General features: G+C 32.9%; 3 protein-coding genes across 5 annotated transcripts; 1 reads left to right on the top strand and 2 right to left on the bottom strand.

Moving 5' to 3' along the window:
* The first annotated feature begins 1,833 nt into the window (after positions 1–1,833).
* Positions 1,834–3,299, top strand: LOC103499967 (60S ribosomal protein L44). Its single transcript, XM_008463141.3, has 4 exons — positions 1,834–1,976; positions 2,574–2,753; positions 2,850–2,924; positions 3,062–3,299. Exons 1-4 carry the CDS (start codon positions 1,974–1,976, stop codon positions 3,119–3,121), a joined length of 318 nt encoding a protein of 105 aa, XP_008461363.1. The 5' UTR covers positions 1,834–1,973; the 3' UTR covers positions 3,122–3,299.
* Positions 3,300–3,660: 361 nt separating this feature from the next.
* LOC103499969 (uncharacterized) lies at positions 3,661–7,720 on the bottom strand. Of its 3 annotated transcripts, none has more exons than XM_008463143.2 (4): positions 7,575–7,720; positions 7,092–7,382; positions 5,561–5,688; positions 3,661–4,725 (listed from the first exon to the last, which is right to left on the bottom strand). In XM_008463143.2, the coding sequence occupies exons 2-4, from the start codon at positions 7,296–7,298 to the stop codon at positions 3,945–3,947; spliced, it is 1,116 nt and encodes a 371-aa protein (XP_008461365.2). In that variant the 5' UTR covers positions 7,299–7,382; positions 7,575–7,720; the 3' UTR covers positions 3,661–3,944. The 3 variants fall into 3 exon arrangements, with proteins under 3 accessions (XP_008461365.2, XP_008461366.2, XP_008461364.2); XM_008463144.2 differs by having other exon boundaries at positions 7,092–7,304; XM_008463142.2 differs by having other exon boundaries at positions 7,092–7,586.
* A 1,197-nt stretch (positions 7,721–8,917) lies between these two features.
* Positions 8,918–13,929, bottom strand: LOC103499970 (photosystem II stability/assembly factor HCF136, chloroplastic). Its single transcript, XM_008463145.3, has 9 exons — positions 13,444–13,929; positions 12,728–12,963; positions 12,314–12,444; positions 11,943–12,075; positions 11,649–11,771; positions 11,101–11,175; positions 10,387–10,502; positions 9,738–9,822; positions 8,918–9,199 (listed from the first exon to the last, which is right to left on the bottom strand). Exons 1-8 carry the CDS (start codon positions 13,778–13,780, stop codon positions 9,756–9,758), a joined length of 1,218 nt encoding a protein of 405 aa, XP_008461367.2. The 5' UTR covers positions 13,781–13,929; the 3' UTR covers positions 8,918–9,199; positions 9,738–9,755.
* Positions 13,930–14,704: the final 775 nt, after the last annotated feature.

The raw sequence follows: 14,704 nt of genomic DNA, 5'->3' as shown, positions 1-14,704 counted from the left end.
TACAAGTAATTTTGATCTAAACACACTTAAATTTTGAGGTTTTAAAACTCAAATCAACCGTTGTATCAAATATTGATTCTATTTAACTCAAAGTCACATGAATAGAATTATTATTAGTATCTTAAAATTCTATAAAAATGTAAAACAACAAACTTTATCAAAATGTAGAACAACAAACTTTATCGTGGATTATTTGTTTAAAAATAGATGAATAGAAGAAGGTGGAATAAAATTATTGTTTTTACTTGATGTCTATTGTGTGTTTTGAAATGGTAGGGTCGAGCATCGAGATCTAGGGGTGTAAACAGGTTGAGTTAGGTTGTCAAGTTGTATTGTTTTCTTTTTTTCATTTCTAAATTCTAATGTTTGTAAAATTCAAAATTGTTCATTTGAAAAAAAAAAGTTGAAAATTGTTGTACATTCAAAATTTAAAACATCTATTAATTCAAATTTTCAAACATACATATAAATATATATAAATTCAGATTGGATTTGGTTGACCCGAATTTCTCAACCTCCTAACGTGAGACCCAACCCAACCCGAAAAAATAAATTAAAATTTTCAATCCAACCAAACCCACATTTTAAATTAACCCCACACAATCCATATAATATGGGTTGGGTAGTCCGGATAATCGGATTATTTAGGTCGTTCTTACCCTCTAAATTCTCTTGTGTAACACGGAACTTGATTAAATTTAACATTTTAATTTGAGAAATAAGATACAAAAAAAGAACTCGACACTAACCTAAAGATGATTTATTTTTCATTTCACACGATTGTATCATTTAAAAATGTTTTATAATAAAAATAATTTAGTGTTTCTGAAAAATACAATATAAAATGTAAAAGAGTAAAAGTAATTGATAAAAAAAATTGAAGCAAACTAAAATAGTGATAGAGAAATATAAGATATGATGATGATATTTTATTTTGTTTTGTTGAGCGTTGAAGCGCGTGGAGACATTTTCAATTTCATTTAGGAAAAGAAAGAAAAAGATATTAACTTTTGTGAAATGTGAAGGGGGAGAACGTGAGAGGGAGACTACAAAAGTTTGTTTGTTTTTATTGAGTCGTGAATCCCATGACTCAAACAAAACAAATATAAATATCTCTCTAAACTAAATCATTATTGTTATTATTATAAAAAAGTACGATCTTTTTTAAATTAGCTAACAATACCTCACATCGAGTACTAAAATTTGTTAGAATATATAATTTTACAAAACAAAATCTTTCTTTTCTAAGATTTCAATCACCTCCCGACTCCCTCAGTATTTTCATTCACATCGTTACTACTAAACATATCATCATAAAAATATGATTTCAAAACAGAAAAATTACAGTACACAGTATAGAGATAAAATGTTCGCAAAAATAGTAATTATTGACCAATCAACCACTATTTTGTTTTTTTAAAATGTTAAGCACGTCCTTTGGTGACTATCATTGAAATAAGTTGTTTTTGAAATGATAGACAATATCAATGATAGCAAATGACTACACATTTCTCAATTTGAAAGCTATTACTTATAGCTAGCTATCAATTTGAGAAAATCACGAAAGAAGCACATGCAATGGTGACAAATAAAAGGTTATCACTGATAGTCACCAATGTCATCTGTTAGTTAGAACTTCTAATTCGAGAAATTTGGATAGAAGTAAGTAAAATGATAGTCACATCTTAGTTTTTTTAGTCTTTCACTAATTTATTTATTAGATTTGCAATTATTTTATATGTACTTTTTAAATATCAAGTGTTATAATATGGACCATAGTTGGGCACAACACCAAGTATTGGGCCAATTAATTAGGCTTACAATGAATCGTGGGCTAAAATTATAAGAAATCTAGCCCATAATCGCTTCCAATGTCCAAATTTATGGAGTATATAAAATGAGGGATTTTTTTCCTATTCGTTTGTTCGCCGATTAGGGTTTCTTCAAAGAAGTTGTGAGGACCAGAATCCACCATGGTAATCTTCTTTCCACTATTCTTTGCTGCTTGTTCCCATTTTCCCCTTGCTACTGAACCTATGCTGTGTTTGGTGATGAAAACTTAACTTTTAACTGTAAAAACTGAAGCGAATGTTCTTCATCCTTTAATCTTATCCTACTTGGTTCCAATTATCGGTTTTGTGGAGCCTAGTAGACAGGCGAATGTGTTGCTAATGTATGCGTAGTATAGGATATTGGATTGATTGGTTCCGGAATTTTTTATTGGCATCTATGAAGGGCATTCTTCTTTTAGACGATTATGCTGTTGTTCTATGCAGTGTGATTTTTTGGGTTTTTTTTTCTTCCTTTTAGTTTGTTGGTTTTAGGGAAGTGTGAATGCCGTAGATCTGGTTTTCATATACACGAATTGGGAAACAAATTGGTATTGTTGACACTTGAGAGACCAGAACTGTCATTATAAACTTACTTTGTAATTTACTCAATAACATATTCTGGTTTTTCTCCATTTAATCAATTAGGGGGCTACGTATTTGTGTGTATATTTGTTTCTATAGTGTAAAGTTCTTCAGTATGATTTTAAAATTCCAATGATGTTAAATTCTGCTGCTAAATAGGTGAACGTTCCCAAGACAAAGAAGACTTACTGCAAGAGCAAGGAATGTAGAAAGCATACCTTGCACAAGGTTACCCAATACAAAAAGGGTAAGGACAGTCTTGCTGCTCAAGGAAAGCGTCGTTATGATCGTAAACAATCAGGATATGGTGGACAAACCAAGCCTGTCTTTCACAAGAAGGTGAAACTCTCTTCCATGATCTGTTCAACCCAAAACCAGATTTTGTTTCTTCTCCTTGAATAAAGTAATCATGGGAGCTTTTAACTTTCCTTCTAGGCTAAAACTACAAAGAAGATTGTGCTAAGGTTGCAATGCCAGGGTTGCAAGCATGTCTCGCAGCATCCCATTAAGGTTTGTATACCAAGAATATGCCTCATTCATCAGTGTTTCTATGCTGATTTCAACTAATTTGTTTGGACAGAACTGAAATTTTGGTCACCCTTTAATTTCTTGTCGGTTAATGTTCCTTGTATCATTTGTTAATGCAGAGATGCAAGCATTTTGAGATTGGTGGAGACAAGAAGGGAAAGGGAACTTCTCTGTTTTAGATGCATTAACATTGTCATTCACTATATATTGCTGCTGTTTAGGGAGTCAGAATTGTGGGCTTGTTCTGCCCTTTGCTTTTTTGTTTTGGTGTTTCTGATATTTGGGAACATTTTTACTTGTTGAATTTTGTTTAATGTATCAGTTTATAATGGAACGACTAGCCTATCTTCTTCCCAATTTCATATAACGGTTTGTCACGCTTCATTCTTTGGTGGTGTGATAGGAAATTGTTTCTTACTTTGGAAATGGGGATTTGAACCCGGCCCTCTTATCCTTAGTTACATACAGTTTTCAATTGAATTAAATTTTATGAAATATGAAATAGAAGAAACCAAATGAGAAGTACCATTGTATCACTTTGTTTGAAGTTAAACTCAGTTCCTAAGGCCAATGCTCGAATTAAAAAAATGACAAATCTAACTAAAATCCAAAGGCCAATGCCTGAATTAAGAAAAACGACCCTTCGAGTTAACCATTCAAACTTGAATCTTGACCAAAGCTTGAACTAAGAAAAGAATGACGATAACAAAAAAAAGGATGAAAAACTATTTTCTAATACTTAGTGGGGATACTTCATCCATTAACCGAGTCTGAATTTTACAGTATGAACGTAACAATCTCCTTCTCACATAGATTACACTTTTGAAAAACAATCTCTCATCCATAGATTACACTTTCATAAAAACAAACTCTCATCGTCAAAATTTTGAAAACAATCTCGCATCGTCAAAATTTATGTGTTCTTATTCAAAATCATTGATCATTCTGCACAAATGTTGGGTCAATCTGCAAATAAATATGTTAAAACCAATGAATTCTTAATCAATCCCTTGAAGCTTTATACCTTGTTGATCCCGACCTTGGCAAACCTTCAAATATAGACTTAGTAACCATTGCAGATGAAAATGCTTGAAGATCTGTTTTCAAACTCCAAGAAGAAGTTGACCACATAGATGATGATGAAGAATTTCCTTTGTCAGCTTCCTGTAAATTACATGTACTTGATGATCTTCTTCCACCAAGAATTCGATTACTCATAAACGAAGAATTTCCTCCCACATCATCAGTTAAATTTGGTGTCAATTTACTCAATTCAGTAACTCCATTTGATGCAGCATTTGTTCTACCAAGAGCTCCTTTCAGTCTCAGATCTAAGCTTCTTTTTGTCATTGACAAACATTCACCATTGTTGGTGGCGTATGTCTTGTTAGAGATGCTTTCAGTTGCAGTCGAGAAGTCTGCCATTGATTTCTGACGTCTCCTGCAGAGCTTTTCACCCCCTTTGATGGAGTCAGTTGCTCCATTTGGGGCTGTAACGATGTCGGTGAATTCAATGTTTTCGAGAGAAAAACCATTTGCAAAGCTTCTTGATTTTCGATGGCGTCTTCCATGGGGATTATGGGAGGATGCTAGCTTAGGATGAGATCCTAAATGGTCGAATTCACCTTTGCCATAGGATGTCAATTCACAGATTCCTGGTACGATTGCTTGATGGGGTTGTTTGGGAGTTTTGAGAGTGGAGGATTTGATTCTCAGTGATTGGAATGAGTCCAAGAGATTAAAGGATGTGAGCCGAGTTGAATCTTGCTCACAATTACTCTTCCTGTAGAAGCTTTCACATGAGTGTGTATACATATAATAACTAACGCCAAGCTAAAATATACAAAGCTATAATTATATAAAGTGAGACATTGTCCACTTTTCCTGATATTTGTCAATGCAAAGGGAAAAGAATTTAGTGATTTTTGTACTGATGATCAAATCACATTGGTATTGACGTGGAATGATCCAAACCTAAAAATCTAATAAAAACTAACATTCTATTTTTACGTCGGTGACTAACCTTTCACCGTTGCCTGAATGTATAATCACATTAGAGATGTCTCGTCTATCATAAAGTGGTTGGAGCCCTAACACGATTTTCATTTTTAATCACCGATTGGTCGACTATAGGTTTAAAAGAAAAGCAATCTCAATTGAAATGAATATTGCATCAAACCTCATATATTCGCAATGAGAGGAGCATCCCTAACGCTAGAGTGCTCTGTGATGTCAGCAAAATGTTAGTTTTCATTCGTTTTCAGAATTGAATCATTTCACATTGACCCATTCAAAACTGAGTCATCTGTGCAAAAGCTTTAGAAATTTGATAGGAACATTAGTTTGTTTTTGTCCTAGTACCAATCTGAATATTCAGATTTCAATTGCCTTTAAGAATTATTTACTTTGTTTTATTTTAATGTTTTAGTTTCAAGAGCCAGGATTCAAATCATGTAACCTCAAAAGGTAGAGGTAAACATCTCAGTTATGCTCAGGTTGGAAAATTAGCAACATATCTAGTTAACTATCAATGGAGTTATGTTTTGGACTAAAAAAAAGCCTGAAGAAATTTATTACTTTGTTCGTGTATGAAACTATCGAGAGAGAAAAAACAAAACCTGGAAATGTCAAGATCTTCAGATAAGAGTGGAGAAGGGTGCTTTCCAGGAGTTGGAATCTGTAGAGATTTAAGAGCAAACATTTGTTGGTCCGTAACCAGTGCATTCATTTTCTTGATGTCCGAGACCTATGCAATTCATTTGCATAATTATATAGTTATAATGAATGCATCGAACATACATGATAGAATGTAAAGGACATTATACTAAGAAGCAGAAAGTAAGGTTCTTTGATCTACATCCTTTGTTCTGTGACACAAAGGACATGAAAAGATTCCAAGTCATTTGATGTCTTTGTTCACGACTCAAACATTCCTACTTTATTTATAGTTTGTTAAAAGAAAAGAAAAGAGAATTTCAATTTTTACCAAGGTAGACAAGGTCAATCAATCCTTCCCTCCCTAAAATTCCAATTTCATCGTCGTTCTTTGAATTGCAATTTCTGTTAGATTTTTGGCAATGACACATCGTTATGTTTTGAAGGAGGGGTGGCTCTTGTTCTAAGATGTCCCAAATCAATACACAAAAGTATAAAACTTAACAATTCCATATGAGGTTGTAATATATAATTCTTGGTAGAAGACAAGAAATCAGAGTATTTATTCAAATTCAAAGCAAAAATTGAAACGATTTAAATAAAAAAGGTCTATTTTTTTACCACTACGTTTCCTTTAAATAATAACTATGTGAAGATTTGAAATTCAAAAGATTAACATTGCAACTTAGAATGCAGTATTTTCAAACAAAAACAATGTCCAAAGGTATTTTATTTTTAACTTAGTCAGGATGTGTAATTAAATTTGTCCTTCCAACTAAGGTATTTCTAACATTATATTAATTACAAACATATAAATTATAAAGGTAGTTCACATTGATCTTTCAAATTTTTAAAAATTCACAAATCTATTTAACAAAGAATTGAAAGTTTAGAGTAACGTTTAATTTAAAATCCAAATGCACAACTAATTTTTAAAACTTTTAAAATTGTCTAAAATCTATCAAACACAAAACATAAATCTATTATACACTTTTGAAAGTTGAAACTAAATCAACAAACAAATAATAAGGTAACTTACCCTTTTAAAAATTGAAACTAAATCAATAAATAATAAGAAAACTTGCACCTTTGAAAGTTGAAACTAAATCAACAAATAATAAAGAAAATTGTACTTTTGAAAGTTGAAACTAAATCAACAAATAACAAGAAAAATTACACTTTTGAAGGTTGAAACTAAATCAACAGATAAGGAAACTTAGTAATTTAATCCTTATATATCAAATAAATCAGCCTCAATCCATTTCAATTTTCAAGTACTATTAATATTAGTTAAAGCTTCCTGAATTAAAGTCCACAAAATATGATCAAGATCCCTCCCATAAAGGTTGCAAGCAATGCATATATATATATATATATATATATATATATATATAAGAAAAGAAAATTTGAGAAACAGATTTAAAGGTGGGGCTATAAGCAAGAAATAAAAAATCAAATGAACAGTAAATAAATTAAGAATGCATAATTAATTACCTCGACGCCGTACTTGATAGCAATTCCGGCAAGAGTATCGAACTTTGAAACAGGGTGCTCGATGTAGCCAACGCCAGAACACAATGAAATCGACCACAAATCTTCAGAAGAGCTCGTTCCATTCATCTTCATCGTTCGATTTACACCGTTGCTCTGAACAATATGCCGATCACGATTCTCCTCGTAACTTCCTCTTCCCTTTTCCATCCGCTCCTGTCAAATTCACCATCCGGTATCCATTGAAAATTTCAGAGGAATCATCAATCGAACCAAAGGGGAAAATGATCAGATCTAGAATTGATGAATAGAGAAAGAGGATTTAGGAGGGAGAATCTTAAAATTAGCAGAAAATGGAAATTGAGAGATGGTTGTGAAGGTATTCTAGATTAATCTTTTTTAGGGTAAATGTGGGAGAAATGGTGGAAGGAATTGGGGTGGATCAAGGTCGTCCCCAAAATTTGAGGGAAAGAGAGAGAATCAAACCTCGTTTTCATCCGTACGTTGATGGGACAGTGACGAAGGAATTTGATGTTATAGAAAAACTCAGAAATTGAAGACAAATTTGGGTTCGTCTCATCATTTTCTTTGTGCTTTGCGATGAATTTGCAAATTTAAGGAATCCGTACAATATTTACCCGCGCGTTTTATTTTTCGAAGTCGTTATTCTTTTCAACCGAACATCACACTCTCGTATTTGCCATTTTTTTTTTAAAAAAAAAACAAAATAATAATAATTATTATTAATTAATTTTATTATTTTCTAAAAGCAAAATTAATTTATATTTGTTGTTGGAAACTGAAAGTCCCAAAAATCAAACCAATTTGAACCGATTCTATGGTTTGGTTTACTTTGGTTTTTTTCGGTATGAAGTTCGACATTTTGGTTTGTAGTTGAGAAAATCAATGAATATTCGTTGGGATTTTTTTTTTTGTTAAAAAACACAATCAAATATTTATAACTCATTTAAACTTTTTTGCTATATTTTGTAATTCTTTTTTTTTTTCTTATCCATAGCCTTTCTCTCTCTCTCTTTTTTTTTGATTTATTTAAAAAAGTGTAAAAAAAAGCACAAAAATGTCATATTTCAATTCATAAGAAAAGAAATTAGAAATAGATGAAATTTCAGTTTCGAATTAGCAATAAGAACCGATTCAAGACAAATGGGTAAAAAAAAATAAAAATAGAAGTATAAGAAAAAGGAGAATGTAAAAATTTCAAAATCGAAACTGATAATAAACCAATCAAAATAAAATCAATTCAATGGTTTTGTTCCATGACATTGATTTGGAGCACTTTCTTTTTAAAAGCAATTGATTTGTTTTTGGTTCTTTGTTGGTCTCAAAATCGAAACCGACTACCACCCCTATAACTTAGTAAGGTAAGAAGGTTTTAATTAGAGAGTTTTTAGTCACTACATTTGTATAGTTATATTTATTTTGACAAAATTAATTTAGAGCAATACTTAAGTCTATGTCGAAATACAATTATCTTTATATTTCCACTTCTCATCGTTTATGTCATACAAATAATTAAAATATATTTCATAAAGTAAATAGGGAGGATTTAACATGTGGCAAATTTTTTTAGATTAATTTATATTTAGCTATTTAATGGTTATAAGTGATTTATATATGTAGCACAAATTACAAAAATGAATTTTTAGGTGAACTTAAAATAAAAATAGTCAATCCTCAAATCGGATAAATATATATATATCATTGTTATACTTAAGAGAATTGAAATGGTAATGTGTGCATAAATGAAGGATGAAGGTTCAAGTATACAGTAGAGTTTGTGTAAAAATCAGAGGACAAAAAAACATCTATAACTTCCAAATTCATCATCGTTTGCATTCAACAATGGGCATCTGAACAAGTATACATTTAGATTACAAATATTAACAAAAACGAAAACTATTTACGATGTCGATTCTTTCGAATGAAAGCATTGCTCAAAGTTTGTGACCTTCAGAAGTGAAAATAAGATATGATACTTGGTAGCATTAACACCTCATCCCATCATCGAAAGCAAGAATGCAAAGCTATGATTTAATGGTACAAAATTTCCATCGCAAGCATCATATATAGATAGAATCTGATTCTGTAACCTGAATAAGAAAAATGACAAAAGTTGATATCTCATTCGATGACAGTTTTGTTTTTTAGTTTAATGTTTATGAAATTTATGCGCTCTCTCTTTCACGCTACAGTTTCCACATTTTTTTTATTGTAGGTAGAAGAATAGCTTATAAGCTCTTAACTAAACGGCTATCGGGGGGCCAAAATCTTTGAACTCTTAAGTCTAAACACTAAACTCTAAAATTTTAAAATAAAGCTTAAGAGAAAGAAAACCTCTCTGAAACAAATTTTGAGTTGAATAAAATTTTGGAAACAAAAAATATGTTCTAAAAAGTTTTCTTTTCCAGCTTTTAACTTTGAAAACAGTTTTGAATGTCGATTTTCCAAAAGTAAAAATAAACATAAATTTGAGCCCTAAACAATTTAAATGAACATTTTAACCTTGTGGTTCAAGTTTCAATTGATTATCGTCAACAATTCTTCTTTTTCCTAGCAGAAGTATTCTTACAGTGACGGTGAGACAGAAAATTCCAAGAGGGGAAGGAAAGTAGTGATATGAACTATTACCGAGGAAAATCAAACACTTCATCCAAGATATTGAAGTAACACCCCATCATTTCCGAGCACAAAACCTTTCTTGTCGTTTATAAACCTGCGGAGATGTATTAAGGACTATAAGAGACAACATGTGTGAAGGTAAATCAAAAGTAAAGAACTTATGCTCATTACTAAACTCAATGCACTGAACTTCATTAGCAAAATCCTAGCAAAATTTCATCTCGATTATGATCGTGTTAGGCTTTTCTTGGCCACAAAACTAGATATTATTTCAATGTTGTGAGTTTGAGAAGACATTTGAAATAAAAACTTGATACTTAAAAGTAACATCCAAGTGATTCTCAATGGTTACAAAATCTATTAACATTATTTTCAATTATATAACTGAACCCTATAAAACTTTTTAAAAGTGTTCTTAACATATTAAAACCAGTTTTAACTTCCCAAAGTGATCCTAAACTCAACCCAAAAAGACCCTAGAAGAAGCAAGGTTAGCTTTGATTCTTCCTTGTGCTTTATTCATCCGAGAAAGGAAGGCCAGCAAAAGAAAGAGAGTTTATATAAAGGAATGGTCTTCAAAGCAGTTACTTGAGTAGGAGGTAGTTTCAGATTTCAAAACTTGTATAACAAACTGAAATTACAGAATGGTCATACTCACTTTACAGAGTACAGGTTGGCTGCAATATTGTCAGCTGCTTTATCACGGGTCCATGACCTGCCACCATTTGTAGTTTTCAAAAGTACTCCACTTCCCCCAGCTGCCCAAGCCTCTTCCTGTACGACTCAGACCAGACATTAATAAATACATAAAAATCCACCATTTGGGCAAAGGGATGATACTTCCTTCCGTCTGATGCTCATGATAAATTCAAAGGATATGGATATCCAAATTCAGGACACAGACTATATATTCATTGTCAAGGAATGATTAGATATGACTACTAAGAATAATATATAGGTGACTTCCAAATTAGCTCAAGGTGTCTTGGACAATGCAATTATTTATTATGACACAAGATTGTAAAGGTTCTATGACAGTACCAATCTTTCCTCACATTAATAATTGCAGGAAGATCTGTGATCAAACGAGAAACCTAACTACTCCAGAGAAGATGTAGAACACAGTCGCACCTCGTACCACAAATATGTATCAAACTAACTAAAGATCTAAACAATTATACCGAGGCTTTTGTCTGGCCCTTCGTTAATGTAATCTCCCACAAAGATCATTGAGATTCATTAGTACAGCCTCCAAGGTCAAGTTTAGCTATTTACAACTAACAAAATTACTATTTCTATCTCAATCACAATATCAGCAGGAGTCTTCAAGACGCATAGAAGTATAGGCATTGAAATGATTTTAAATGATTACCTTTGAACGATAACCAACATCTAATATGCCAAAACCTCGGCTTTGAACTGGAACTTCTTCAAACTCCTCACTTATCTGTTGTATTAAACATATTGAATTCAACAAGCAGTTAAAATCTGGCAGAAATTGGCTGAGAGGTCTAGGCTTCTAGCTTACAAATTTGGATAGAATGACAATCTAGAATTTACTTGTCACTCTGTTTTAAAGAAAACCATGAATATGATGAAAATTTAGTTTTGTTCATTTCCAATATGTTCATCATTTCGATTATGAAAGAAAAAAAAAACCCAACAAAAGTTATAAATGAAAGCATATCTGAAATGTAATTCGTTTGTAGGATTATACTACTGAGTTATCATGCAGCCAATAGCCATAAGTCTAAAGATGAAAAGCATACATACAATGTTCAAGGCTTGTGTAACTGGTGGGAGAAGGGGAAAATGATTATTTTTAAAGGTCAAAATAAAACCACAATGCAACTCTAAACCATTTTCCATATTTTCGTTAGCATGGCTTGACTAGAAATGAAAAGGACCAACTTTACACACCCCTGTCCCTTTACTAAGAAAAAGTCCTCCTCCCCGCACAAGAAGCCAAAGACCACCATCAGCTCTCCACCCCATGTTCTGAATCCTCCTTGCAATCGCTCTATTATGTGGCTGCCAGAATGGCTGGAATTGCAAATAAAGCCAAGTTTTAGTGACTGATGCAGTGATTAAGCTTGACGAGAAACTCGGCACTCAAAAATCTTATTTAGCAGGACCAAACTGCTTCCACAACCAGTTCAAAGAAATACACTTAGAAGAAGAGAGACAAGAAGAGAAAGAAGTACAGAAGCAAACCTGCCCAGGCTCCCAGGTGAGGTAGAAGTTACCACGACTTGAAACAGCTACATAACGCCCATCTGGAGAGCGATTTACTGTGTTAAAGGTTCCAGTATAATAGCTTGCCCCACTTATACCACTAGAAACTGTTCTGAAAAAAGTTTTAAAAAAAACCGCATTAACATCCCATAATAGGGATTTAATTTTTTTCCTTTAATGAGCTAAGCTGGCAAACTATGGCCCATGATATCCTGCCACAAGCTGCCAGTAAAAATCTTATCAGTTAGCAGCTTATTAATTATTCCTCTATGATTTCAAGGTTAAATTCTAAATGAGTATTTTATGTTAAACACTCTTACAATGGATAATTCTCTCCTGCTGAAGCTCACCTATTAAGAGTGGCAGAAACAGTCTCCTGAACTGCAGCCTTCCAATTATATCCCTTGTTAGATGTAACATAAATTGCACCTTCATCAGTAACCATCTCTGCACTTTTTTCTCCAGTTGCTTTAATGTAGACCTGAAGATTTATAATAGAGTCACCCATTTTAGAGTCAAATATAAGCATTTACTGGCAGAAAAAGAACTGATTAATTTATAGCTGTTGATATATTTTAAGAAAATCAAAATTTTCATCTTAATTTTGTAAATGAGTGCACTTGAGTTGCTATGAATGATTTATAACTACAATTGATAATGAAAAGACTGAAACGTACCATTCTATCTAAGAATAGAAAAAATCTAATTCGAGCATATGATCATATGTGACAATTCCTTATCATTGATATGACATATTAGTTTACCATATCTCCAGGAAGCTGAGCACTAAGAGGTATCCTTTCCCAACTTTCTCCAGCATCTGAAGTGTACAACAGAATTGCAGGCTTGCCAACAATCCATCCCTCTTTTCCTTTGAAGCTAATAGAATTAAATCGGTAGTTAAAGTCTTCTTCTTCAGCCGATGGTATTGAACGTGGAGCCCATGTTCTTCCACCATCTTTTGTCTCTAAAATGGTTTGCCTAGTCCCCAAAAGAAAGCCTGCAGTGGGCTGGAAGTGTCAAATGATTTCATGGCATTATATTGGTGAAACGAACTCAAAAATCACAGCTGTAGGAACGAGAAACTACAAAATTACAATAGTCAGGAACCTTGACAAAGTCCATAAGCAGCAACAGGGTAGATAAAAAATACATTTGAAGAAATGATAATCAGAAATTGCTTTCCTCAATTCAATTAGGCATAAAAATAATTGGGTATGCGGAGGCTTCACAAGACCAGCTTAACTTGACTAGAATAGAGAACTCAAGCCTGCTAATAGCTGTTCCATGTACAACTTCTCCCAAACTTCAAAAATTCATTATCGTAAACAGTGAGTTCCCAAGTCGCGAATCGCATAATTCGCAGTAGAAAAACAAAAACAAATTCAAAATTCTCGAGCATTTCTATCTTAACGACCAAGCAAAAAAAAAAAAAGAAAGAAAAAAAAAAAAGAAAGAAACCGAAGCAATGGAAACTAACCATGGTTCAAATCATCAGGCACAAAAGCAATGTCGAGAAGGACAACACCAGGATCTATAGGAAGGTAAAGTCTCTCCCACTCCGACAAAGATTCTTCGGACTTCGCCGGCTGTACCGGAGCAATAAACGGAGAAAGGGAGAGTGAAACAGCAGCTGCGGTGTCAGCCACAAACTGGCGGCGATTGATGGAAGAATTGTGAAGAGAGGCTTTGGGAGAAGTGGAAGAAATTGTTCGAGGCAGAAGTTGGGGTTGAGAGAGGGAATGGCGTGGAGAGGATGAAGCGAAGAGAGAGGAAGTCCATGAAGGTTTGAGGAGTTGTTGTTGCAGAGTCGCCATTGAAGAGAAAAGGAAAGGAGGGAGAGTAAGTGTTGGGTGATGACTGACCTCTCTCTTATCTCTCTCTCATTATCCACAAAAAAACGGCTTCGCGGGTGATTTTGAAGCGTCTCGAAATGCAAACGGATAAAGTCTTGAAGGACTAAATTATAAAAAAAAAATTAAAAAAAAAAATAAAGGCCATTTAAGCAATAAAAGAGAAAACCAAAAGTTAGTAATTAATATTTTTATCATTTAAAATTATTAACTCTTTTCTCTCTTCTCTATCTTTTTGTCAAAAACATTTGGCTAGCTTGCCTACGAAATCATCATTAAAATAAAAATATTGAAATGACACTACAAAGAATCTTTTTTATACAAAAATGACATTGCATTAGTTGTAAAATGACGTTATCACGAACATTAGTTGTTTGCCATGACACCCCGTTTTTGCTTCTGGCTACAATAATACACTAAAATCAATTTGGATGGCTATAAATACACATTACGATCTTGTACTAGATAACTTGAATCCTACTCTTCGACTTTCACGTTCTTTTACAACGCTACGTTTAAATTCTTTAAGGGGACGTTTGGGTTAATGATAAAAACAATGAATTTCTTTTACAACCCTACATTTAAATTCTCTAAGAGGACGTTTGGTGGTTAGTGATAAAACCAGTAAATTGAGTTGAGTTAGTAATAGTTATCGAAAAGTTATTAGAGGAGTTAACACGAAAAACAATGTAAGAAATGTGAGTTAATGTGAATAACGAAATAGGAAACCTGTTTAATTATTGGTGAACCAAAGAAAATCCAACTCTCCCAAATTACTCAAGTTGCCAATAATGACAGTTTACTTCTTGCATGAAAATTGGGATAAGATTTAAACTTGGGTTAGAAGGAGGCTAACAAACAGAGTAACTATTGAATTAACTACAAGTA

Source organism: Cucumis melo, chromosome 1 (genome assembly GCF_025177605.1).
Source record: "Cucumis melo cultivar AY chromosome 1, USDA_Cmelo_AY_1.0, whole genome shotgun sequence".
Lineage (NCBI taxonomy): Eukaryota > Viridiplantae > Streptophyta > Magnoliopsida > Cucurbitales > Cucurbitaceae > Cucumis > Cucumis melo.
Note: the sequence above shows the minus strand (reverse complement) of the source record. Positions and strands in the feature narration are given on the sequence as shown.